The sequence below is a fragment of the Lycorma delicatula genome, chromosome 1, assembly GCF_047948215.1.
Source record: "Lycorma delicatula isolate Av1 chromosome 1, ASM4794821v1, whole genome shotgun sequence".
NCBI lineage: Eukaryota > Metazoa > Arthropoda > Insecta > Hemiptera > Fulgoridae > Lycorma > Lycorma delicatula.
This window is the reverse complement of record NC_134455.1, coordinates 392,474,240-392,486,681: the sequence shown is the minus strand read 5'-3', so window position 1 is coordinate 392,486,681 and position 12,442 is coordinate 392,474,240. Positions and strand designations below refer to the sequence as shown.

At 31.7% G+C, this 12,442-nt stretch overlaps 1 protein-coding gene across 2 annotated transcripts in view; it reads left to right on the top strand.

Annotated features, from left to right (window-relative positions):
• LOC142317362 (uncharacterized) overlaps positions 1 to 12,442 on the top strand; it is a 116,837-nt gene that overhangs the window by 55,627 nt on the left and 48,768 nt on the right. The window contains exons 10-12 of one of the 2 annotated variants that reach the window (XM_075353859.1): positions 5,430 to 5,480; positions 5,895 to 5,933; positions 10,055 to 10,096. In XM_075353859.1, coding sequence (XP_075209974.1) covers positions 5,430 to 5,480; positions 5,895 to 5,933; positions 10,055 to 10,096 — 132 coding nt within the window. The remainder of the gene's footprint in view (positions 1 to 5,429; positions 5,481 to 5,894; positions 5,934 to 10,054; positions 10,097 to 12,442) is intronic. The other variant, XM_075353860.1, reaches the window with a different exon arrangement.

Here is a 12,442-nt window from a genome sequence, read left to right as displayed (position 1 = left end):
GTTGCCCGAGAAATGGTATCCATGTAATTTAGCCATGATTTTGAAACACACCACATTTTTATCTTAACGGAATAATCGATGACATAAAACTCTAGCATTCCAGAAGGTTCAGAGCAATTCTGCAGAGATTTTTGGTTGAAATTGCCTAAAATCCCTTATTGGCTATCTCTTAGTGCACTGTTACACATTTCGTCCTATCAAGGAACAGCTGGACGCCTTGGATTTCCATATGTTAGAAGGACAAATTCTCTTGCACTCATTAGTGTCAGGTATGGAAAAATGTCAAGATGAGGGATTGCGCTATCACTCTTTTCGTATTGGCCAAAAAAATTATTTTATCCGATCAATCCTCTTTCCCATTCACCTATCTGCGTGGATGACTCTGAGTCACTGTTTCTACTAGGAAAGCAACTGGTCTGTGATTTTTTCAAATGAAGTTTTTGGATACGTTCCAAGACATGGAAGTAGAGATGCTGAACAACAAAGTCAGGTAGATGCACGAAAATTTAACTGATGAAGATGACATAAAATTTTACGACCCATCATGATCCACGATCTGCCTAAGTCAACTATAATACTTCAATACAAAATCTGTAATTTGTGGAAGTAATTTTTTACCTACTTAATTCCACAATTTACAAAACTCGTAACAATTGAGAAACTATTACAATACGGTAGTAGTCACAGACTTAAAACTTTTGGGGTTAACAAAATGAAGATTAATTTTTATATATATATATATATATATATATAATTTTATTAAATAAGATTATAGTTTTATATATGTTAGTTTTGATTATCTTGAAGATGGCAGAATAGCAAAAACGCTGAAGGAAATCAAATTGAAATTTGGCAACCTTAATTAAAATTACAAATATCCTAAAATACATTCATAGAAGGTTAGGGTAGTTTTATTTGTGAACATTAAAGGTATTTGCAGTGAAATAACTTTATACTTCTCTTATCTATTGCACTATTGTTGTTAATACAAGAATAGTGGTTAAAAGTGTTAAGCCTAGCTGTCATTCTTATGTCTTTTGTCAATGAGACTGAATTCTGATTTTCATGTTTTGTCAACCTGTAATTATATTTCCTGATGATTACTTTAAATTCTGTTTTGAGTGTATTCTCTGTTGATTATTATTATTATTGATATTTAATATTATTATTGTTTACTGTTGCCATTATTGTAATTACTATCGAGAGATGATTATTATTACTGTTGTTATTCTGATTATTAGTGTGGATGTGATTACTATACTTTTTTATTATTTGTTAGTTGTTACTATTATTATTAACATTGTCATTTTTATTATAATTAATGATTTTAGTTGTTTTACTTGTGTTCTTTTTCTAATAAATTGTATTTCTATAAACATTTTCAATTGTCAATCACTCAATATCTTTCAATTTAATATTCTTCAGTCTCTTATTTCTTCTTGTTTCTCTCAATATTCTTTCAATTGTCAATCTCTCAATAGTGATCGAGCCACTAACACGTGACAATATATATCAACACACCAATGATAGAGAAATTTTCTGAGGTAGTTGTGCACTTTTAGATAAGCTAACAAATTTATGATTCAGTTTACCATCTTGTCTCAAGTAATATATAAGGTGCTCTGTGAGTAGTTCTTCATCTTTAAATAACTTGTAAGACAACATTACTAGTAAAACAATTATTTTGAATATGGAAAAGTTTGTTCATTTTCTGTTTCTTACAATTTGCATTTGGCTTGTTGTAAATTTATTAATTACAAATAATTGTTTAATAAATTCAAAGGTTATGTTAAAAATTATGTTAAAACCGTAACAACAGAGAAAAGTGTTGGCACATAAGCATTAGTTATCAAAAGCCTAGAAAACAGAAAGCTTATATATCCTACATTGATTTTTACAATTGCAAGTGTTTAAAAATAGATTGTAGTAAATGTACTAATCCTAAATTATTTGTTTTGCATATGATTTTCAATTAATTAGAACATGTTATAGAAATGTTTAAATAATTTATTTTATATAATAAATTATAAATTTGATTTGCTGGTAATAAATGCAATAATTGTAATAAAAGGATTTATTTATTCATTTGGATGTAGTGCAGCAAGATTTCCAGATGGTAGAGCTGCTTTGGAAAATCAATTTCTGTCATACATTAGCAGCTTTGTACCTCTTTTAGATTTTGTTCCATGATTCAGATGAATGCCATTGGGGATAACATATTTAGACATTTATTATGCTTTTAAAACACATAAATCTGGTAATTTTATGAAGGAATTTTACAACGTTATTTCTCATACATCAAATGAATTACATAAAAAAATGATTATCACCTTGTATAGAACTCGGATTTCTCTTGTGAAAATAAGACAGAAGGATTTGATAGAAAAACAACATGGATAACAAGTATAATTATAACAAAAATTAAAGAAATAACACATAATTAGTCATAACAAGTATAACTTAAAATTGAAATTTAAGGAAGTAATTTTAACTACTATAAGTTCTATAAAAATATGATAGTAGGAATTGTTTAGAAAAAATACTCTTTCACCTGAAAATAATAGCAAGATAAAAATTTAAACTGCCTAAAGCATTATTATGGAAAGTAAGAAATTCATTTCTTAAATTCTATTTGTGAAAAGATAGTAAACGAACAGACGAAATCATTCACTCAAGAATATTCAATGGGAAATCAGGGAGTTTAAAATGCATGGTCACGTAATAACTACACAAGTATAGAGTTGAAAAAGAGGTATGACTAAACCTGGATTTAATAGTCATCAAAATACAACTAAGAGAAGTATAAAATCAAGGTTAATACTAAAGATAAAGTAGGACTTGACTTAATTGAACTTGGAAAGGTGATAATGCGATTTCTTATCAATCACACACGATAAGGTGTGTGATTGATAAGGTTCCTAATGATTGATTATAGATTTCCTAAAACTAAGTAGAAACAGCAGAATTCTGCATATAATTTGGATATTGAAATGCCCTTAGATCTAAAGAAGTACTATTATCTTTTCAGATATTGTGTCAAAAATTTAATTTGGTGGATCAGGTATATCTGCTGGTTTTACTGGTCAATCGATTTTACTAAAAAGGTCTTTCTCTCGCAAAATAAATACACTTTCTTTCTGCTAAACATAGAATCTACAGAAAAATATAGCTATTAATAATTGTTATGGAATACAATTTATTTTATATTTTGTACTGAAGGATTTGTATCCTCAAAGACTGTCAACAAAAGAAAGTAACCAAAGAACCAAAAAAATTCATAGTCACTCTTACAAGGTATCATCTGTACTTGTGTTATAATTTACCTGTCCTACTTAAAAAGAATACGTTTTCTTTTTCAATTTTAATGTTACCACTAGGTTCATTATTTTTCCAACACTGTTAGATTCTTAATATTATTAAATAAATTTAAGATTTGCTACACCTGTTTCAAAATTAAATATAAAATATTTTTTAATAATAATAATTATGAAAAATTAAAACAGGTCTGTTAAATCAAATAAATATTTTTTTGATTATTTCATTGCAATAACCATTTTTTCAATACACCTCATTACTATTATCAAATCTATATTTAGTTTCTTCTATGTGAATCTCTAGACGAGGATTCATTTCCGTAACTTTAAAATATCAAAGACTAAACAAACTACTTCCTCTTCTCAACACCAACTGCTATCACCAAATAACTTTCAAGCTATTGTATCATAGACAAATTTTTATCCAATTGTCTGATTTTTCCAAAATAACATTTTTTACAGACTTCTCATTTAATTAAAATAATTTAAATTTTGTAATATCCTTCTAGTTTGTGTAAATTCATTAAAACTACTATCAACAAATAAATTAAAAATATGTCATTGTATTGAAAGTATTCGGCAATAAAATTTTTGTTATCTTTTCCTACTATTGGCTTATCATAAGGTAAATAAAAAGTGATACCTCTTGTCAAGGAAGCATACTGACCACCAGGCTCAGTCAGTGGTGAAAAAGAAGGGTAGAAAAATCCCAGATAAATTTCTAAATGATGAAACATATTTTTGGGATCTGAGAATAGTACTTGACAATCAAACTAAGTCTTATCCAATGCTATACGTTTACTATGTTTTTATAAAAAATGGCAGCTTGGACACTGGGTGAGATGTCAATAAATGGTTACAAAATGAATTTTTTTTATAGAGATTATGGTACTGATAAAGTGGCATTGTTTTACCATTCAGTTTTTCTCTACACTTGAGAGAATTCTAATGTCATAAAAACGTTAAGATGACTGAAATTGTAATTAGGATGTGTACTTTGTATAATTAATAAACATTAGAAAAGCAATGGAACTTGTGTGCCTCATAGAAGGTATTTTGAATTAATAGACTAGGTTGACCTCAAATATTTTGGTTAAATTATTTCAAAACCTGGTTGAATTGGCCATTACAGAGCTGTTTTGGACTCTTATTAATAACACCAAAATGACAAAGTTACTGGCAGCTTTTGAACAAACAGCTGTCCTAATAAAAAGACATATCTACTACCATATAATGGTCAAATGTTATAAATATAACATTTATTATTATTACGTCAATCACTTTATTAAAGTTGAATTTAAAAAAAAAGTTGTTTGCAAATAAAAGTATATTATGTAGTTTTTAAAAATTTTTACTAATTCTTTCCTTTCTAGTTCTATGGTTCTTTTCATATCTTTACAGTCACATTCCACCCAAGCATCAAATATTAAATGGACAAAAAGATTATAATATTTTTAAATATAATTATTCTCAAGATGTACTATTACCAAGTATGAAGCATTTTATTTCTTCAACCTTGCTTCTAGAACCTTATTGATAGGTATAACCATTTCTCTTGTACTTATAATGCAGCTTAAACTGAATTGCTGATCTAAAATGTTTTATATTTGTAAGTGAAAATATATTTAGCAGTATTTTCTACCCATAAATAATCAGATTAGTAACAAATTAGGTTTTACCCTTACTTGTTTCTAATTCCTTTACAAAATTAATGATAACTTTTTCATATTATGTTAGCTTATCAACTGATAAAAATGCTTCTCTGATTAATGAATAAACTGATTTTCCTATCTATTATAATTTATCATATTCTGTAAAAGTATTGCTATATATCCCTCTCCAGTGAATCAGGGTTAGAGGTAGATTGTCTTGTCAACCAGCTCATGATTCAGGTAAATTCAATGTTTCTTTTAACGAGAATTAATTTAAGAAATTTCCTTTCTTAAAGTTGACTTACATGCATAAAACTATTGCTTTATTCCATTACGATATAAAATAACTTTTAAAATCATCAGACATCGATTATTAATTACATTTTATTAAATGTTGTTAATTTATTTAATTAGTATGTTATACATATATGTAAGTAAATAAATCAATTTATTTAAATTTCAGATCGATTTATAACCAAAATGCAATCAGACCTCCAGGCACAATTAATACAAAGTAAGTAGGATCTAACTTTTTTTACAGTCCACATTTTCAGTATATATATATATATATATATATATATATATATATATATATGTGTGTGTGTGTGTGTGCTCGCGCGCATGTAGATACAAATTTAAAGTTTACTTCAAAATATAAACGAACAAATCTACAGTATTTCATACACAAAGATTATGTACTGCTAAAGAAAATGTAAAAATAAATCAGGAGAATTCTCATCATTATGAAACAAGTACAATATTAATAAGTAATAGTACTTAAGTAATTTATAAATCGTGCAATTCGTTTTTCTAGTGGTAATTCTTGTACATATTGTAGGATCTCAATCAGGAAAAAAATTGTATTTTTTGATTTTTGCATCTTAAATAAAAATATTGAATATAATTTCATATGATTTTTATTTTTCAGTAAATTTTTTACGGACCGTCCAATATGCTACATAAGCAAGTAAGTAATAACTGTCAAATAATTTTTCTCTCCTTTAAAATAAGTCATGTGTACTTACATTTTCTTCTCAGTCCAGTTTTTAATCTCAATGTATCAAATAACGAACTATTAGAGCTAAGGGTATTGGTTTGCTTGGCATTTCTCTCGCTACCACCTCAATCAGACGCCCAAAAGCATAAGACCGGATGTCTGTGCTACAAACGGCAACTGGGCACACAGCCCGTACGCCAGGGAATACCATAGCAACCGCCCAACATCGACCTCTGCTTACCCTCCTGAGCATCTAGAAACAGAATATCCAGGAACGCCTGGTAAGTCACCACTATGTTAAAGTGTGTTCCCGATCACCAATCCCGCATAAAAAACTAGACAGTACGTGCAGTGGCTTTGACCGTAACATGAATTTACGAGCTGAAAGGAGTTGTGTTGAAACTTGCGCATGGAGTCTTGCCCCAACTTGAGTCTGGCTTCCTTGATGGCATACTAATTACGGGTGCGTGGGTAGATCTGCAGACCCTCAGTGTGCATATCATCAACGATATTCCCCGTCAGGGAGCGACGCTGGTATCTTCTCCAAGCAGACCTAATTCTTGCGCGCAGCACGCAAATGCAGGACGACCACTTTTTTCCGGTTATCTACCTGTGTTTAACAGACGGCTCCCCAGAAACAGCGGTCATGACGGCTACATGCAATTTCCAATCCGCGAACTGGCCACCTAATGGTCCGTCCATTGCCCGAGGCCTCCTTAGGATCCTATTGCAGCCAGTCTTGATGGCCCGGCCGAAACGTTCAGCCATCATTTATATATATATAGAACCTAACTCTGTAACTTGCAGTTTGATTTGATTGGGATTATTTTGGCCACTACCCCATTCGGTCGCCCTAAAGCATAAGACCGAATGTCTGTGCTACAAAGAGCTACTGAGCCTCGAAAGAGATTAGCGACGTGTGTCCTAACTAGCATCAACAGCAGCCATAAAACCGTGAGCGGAATAAGCGTGGTACCATAGACCACTCGCTTGCGTGTACCACCGTCCACATTTCATATATCACTAAAATTGGTAGCCACAGCCCGTCAAATATTAAAACATATATGACTATCAATAATTAAATTTATCTCGTCAAAGACAGTAATTCGCTGCCACGCCTAGGCCGCTGATTGCCAGCAAGTACCTGTTCACCATTAAAGCGCTAGGAGCCTTAATCTGGCTGGTAGGCAGCCATGTTTCTCAGTTAGTTTCTCCTAACAGCAACGCGGTAAGAGTCTTTTCATTAGAAGTATACTACTGAAGGCGGTTGAACAAAGCATCCACATCAAGGAAATCCTACATGGTCCAACAATGTGGCTCCCACAACATTGACTCGACGCTTGTGAGTAGCCCATTTTCCCCTTGACCACTAAGTTCCAGGGTAGCCTGAGTCCTGCAACTTAAACAGCAGGGTAGTCGAGCATCATATGTTCATCCTAGTGTACCTTCCCAGAGACGCACAGCTCATCATTTACCAGGCGGAACCGAAACAAACATCGGTTTAAATTTACATGGTTGGAGAGCACTTGGGTACCCGATACCCTTAAAACGATAGAGATGCATACCATCTCTCCCAGATCCTGTATAATTCTATACAAGGATATGACCTTAGTTGTAGCGTGCCATCCTTACTACAATTCTTCCATCGCAAGTCTGAAAAGACTCGTCCGCAAGATGGTGCATTGACATCACCGTTCCGATCCGGTAGAGACCCGGGTCGATACCGCATCCAAATACGTCGGCTTCCCTGACTCTTTGCAATTTCAACATGGCCGCCGTAACTTTCACCACTAAATCGATTCGGAGAACCTTTCCCAATAAAAAGGTAGCCGTGTAGGGGGTTGTATTAAAACGCTAGTGCATACAATTAAGGCTCTGCGCTGGGCACTCCTTAAATTTTGAAAAACTGCTCCACCTTTCTTTCCAACATATGTACCTAAACGGACGCCGCGAAAGAGGTCGTACTTTCGATGACACCTCGGTACACCATGTACAAATGACGGCCCGGCAGTCCGTAATGCTTTCGAGCAGTCCTTGTAAGCTTGTACATCACAAAGACGGCGTCCGCCGCTACTTACTTAATGTAGTTGCGAAACAGCAACTTCTCATCAAACTAAACACATACGTACTTATGAACTTAACCTCAGCTGATTACACAGCCTTTATACTTAATACGGAGGTACTGATTTTATTATAATTTGCCTGCACCCTTGAGAAGCACAAACCTCGTCTTGGCACAGAAATCTTTAATTTTTGCTTGTCCATCCAGCTGTCTGCGGTTCATAAAACCGCCTGCGCTCGAACTTCTATCTCCGGTCATGAGTTACCATGAACTAACAAGAAGTCATCGGCAACAGCCTGGACCGTGACCCCTTCCGGGAATGTCAGTCCCAAAAATCCGTAGCAGGTGGAGCTTCTTCGGATGCTCTCGGTCTTCCTTGTTTCCTGTCTTTGGTGATCACAGCTGTCTCTAACCAATTGAATCGAATCAGGAGTGAGTGCCTGAGGAAGAAGTTGTTCCTATCAACCTCCGAGGTGTTTAATCTCGTGGTCATGTTGTCACGTAAAATGTTTTCAAATCAATTTAATAATAACTTTATAACGCGGAACCATCCGAAACAATTTTAACCGTTAACATTTCCTAATAATTGTATTCAGCCGTATTTTTACTTTAATTTCTTAATTAATTAATGTTAATTGTGTCAGGATTACCGTTAATTACTACAAAAAAGGCATTGATGAAATGTAATTTAAGATTAATTAGTGCTGCTTATCACCTTAATACGGATTAGTAAAGATCTGATATTTTTTGATTTTTATGTTAATTAATAAGGTTAATAAAAAGTAATTTAGTGTCACTGTCCATGTACTTGATATACTTTTTTGGAATATTAAGTGGAAAAATTATTAAAATATACTTAAAACCAAATAAAAAATAAAATTATTAAATAAAAATAAAATCTTCCTGATAATATAAATTTTAAGAATTAATTTATCTTCGTCGTTATGCTGAAATTATTAAAAATTCAATAAATCTCTTTTTTAAGATGCGTTTTTCATTTTAAAAAAAATTATAATTTTCAATTAAAAAGCAAAGTTGATATTTATGTATCACTTTAAATTAATTAAGGACACTTACGTGTCTTTTCTACTTTTTTAATTAAATAACAACTTCATTGTGCCGTTTCATTAGTTTTCTTTCTTTTTTTTAATAAAATCATTATAAAATTTTTATTTAATTGTATTTAATATAAATCTGTGTAGTCATTGTATTACGCTTGACACGCATAATCAAGCGGTCAATTTATTTCATAAAAACATAATTAATAAAAAACAAAAATAATATAAAACGATAAAATAGAAAAACATAGGGCTTTCTGCGGAAGTCAAAGTCCTTTATAATATATATAAATGTATAATTTTATTTAATAAAACTATTTAATTTTCACAAAGTAGTATAAAATGGAGGTGCAACATATTCTTTGTGTTATCTTTAATTTACTGAAAAAGAAAGAAAATATTGCATGTAAAAAGTCAGACTATATTTTTAACATTAAAAAAATTGCCACCAAGAAAATAACATGATACTGATCGGAAATTAGTCACAGACTTCCCAGCCCTGAGCAATAAATTTTCTAAGGAAGCTGTGAACCTTTAATATAGTTACGCTTTGACTGGAAAAAAAATGCCACCATAATGAGAGTAGTCAAATACTTTAAGATGAAAGTAAAATCTAAGATAAGAAAAGTCTAAATTAAGATCCTGTTGTAAACACGCTATTATGGTACCTTACAGGTCAATTTAAATCTTACTTCTCGCAACAAGAAATTGATAAATAATTATGAGTGTTATATTAAAATACAAAACTCAGTGCGCATATTATTATGTGATTTCTTTTAAGGTATTAAAATCACATTAACCCAAAAGAGTACTTTTATACGTTACATCCTGCACTATGTACTAAAGTAAATGTCATCTCACTATTGAGAGAGGTGTACTGGGTAAATAATAGTCACGATGTTCTGTAAATAATTTTTTTGGAAATACACATTAAAAGCATTAGTATTATTAACATGAACATTTTGTTTCAGTAATCTGAATAAATACTTTCTACCAAATAATAATTATATAACGTAAGTACAGTAATTTATTTATATATAAATATATATGTGTGTGTATACAAGGTTCTATTATAAAAAAAAACAAAAAAAAAAAAAAAAAAAACAGTATTGCTAAAACAGCATTACTGCATCACTAGTAACTCTTGTCACCGCTATGAGCGCTAGTGACGCAACCAATGTCATAGAATTTCCCTTTTTCTCCTGTGGTAGATTCACTTTTCCCTCGTCCTGTTGGAACGGGAGATTAAAAATCGCAAAGCGTTGCCAACCGAATTATATTTTTGCTACGAATATTAATTATTATTTTAATATTTCAAAAGCTGGTAGCACTGATGTACAGATTTTTCAGTCGCCTGCTGTCGTGTGACGTCACAGGTGAGCAAGAGAATTAAAGCGGGATAAATAATATTAAAAGCAAAAAAATTAACAAGTCTGGTTAGGTTTCGAACCGGTTGACTGCGGGACACAGCTGACTGATCGGATACACCGCACCGGCTGCCCGACATGTCGAGTGAAATTTGTTCTACATAATTCATGCGCCCGAGAGAAATTACTTTTAGTACCTAAAGCCATCTTCTAACGTCACAATTTCCCCGTATTTCTTTCGTTCTTTTTATTGTACAAAAACCTTTCTGCTTTCCGACATTTATGTAAAATAAATTTTCACCCGTCTTTCTATCGAAAAAATAATCAGTTTTTCTAATATTCCACATACTATAACAATTTCTTTATTAGAAAAAAAAAAATATTCGTAAATTTTTACAAAACCTACTCATGCGCATCTGCCAGTCGGTTACAGCTATAAATTTCAAAGTGCCACGTCCTATTTATTAAGAAAAATATACCTACATCCATCCTATAGACATCCCATGCACCTTTTTTATTGAAATATGTTTAAGTAAAAGAGTTAGTAATATTAATAAATGAATCTGTTAAGAGTAATACCTTAAGAAAAACATATTTGTGTTAAATACTCTTTTCAGATTTTGTTACATAATAGACAGTGAATAAATCCAATATCAGATCATATCATGGAACTTGGAACCACTACAGTCAATAATGTTAATAACTACAATTTAAAATAAATTAAAACAATAGTCGTACATTATTGCACAGGTGTTTAAAGTGTTTTGTTTTGTGTTTTTATTTGTGTGTTTTTTGTTTTGTATGTTTTAATGTGTTTTAGTTCTGAAAAGAATTTTTTCCTTTATTTTATATACGATATTTTATTAAAACAATACATCGTAGGTTTTTCCAATATTACCCTTAAATACCATGTTTAATTTCATCTCTACTACAGACTTCATCTTGTCTACGGTCGTCACTTTAGCAAACCTCTTTGGTAAAATGGCTTTACATGTCCCATCATCACATTGGAAGGTATACACAACAGCCTTCCCATATTTTGAGTCCAATGTGTCCATCAGCTACGTGTAATGAGAATATTTTTTAAATAAACTAGCGATGTTAGTAAATCGGAAAGGTTGTTCCATCCTCCTGGATGCTGCGGTCAGCATTTCACTACGTCAATAATATCATGCGGTGACCAGAATTGATGAAACCGCAGTGTATAAAACGAAGTTATTTAATTTACCTGTACCAATATTCCGCTGACATTCGAATAGATTAAACATCATGTCAAGTCATAGGTAAATCTATCACAAATAAATTTATATACAGCTTCTGTATACAGAGGGCAAACATTTTTTGTATTCGTGCAAGATTAAACGAGAATAAAATATTCAAGAATCAATTGAAAACTTATTAAAGAAAATAACTTGTTACAGTAAAGATCAGCCGTTCTCTGATACTTGTGTGTTTGTTGATTCTAACAAAAAGACATATTTGAGTTGTTTCATTATGTTATGTTATTTCTGCAGTTGAATTTGAAATTAATTGTCATTAGGTATTAAGGTTTGATACGATTTTAGTTGAAGTATTACAGATTTTTTTGGAGCTACATCTCCAATGTTATGGATTATTTTTGTTTGTTTACTTGTTTCGTATATTTATGTTCTCACACGGTATGGATCAGCTACCTTCAGCATATATGATAGACGAAGAGAAATCTGATTGTGGAAGTTGTCAGATATCATGTAAAAAACGTGATCGGCTAACGTCGTTGAATACAAACCCTAGGAGGATTGCACGAAGAAAAATTATTAAAGATGACAGCAAACAATCTATCGGGAAATTCGAGTGTTAACGAGAGTGTAAATATGGAATACCAACCTACTACAAAGTGGAGGATGCCGAGGAAACCAACTGTGATTCCTTGTCCTAGCAATGGCGAATTACCTGTATAGAATTAATTTAGTGGCTTTCCGTTAAAAGATGCTGATGTTGTGAATCGAATGG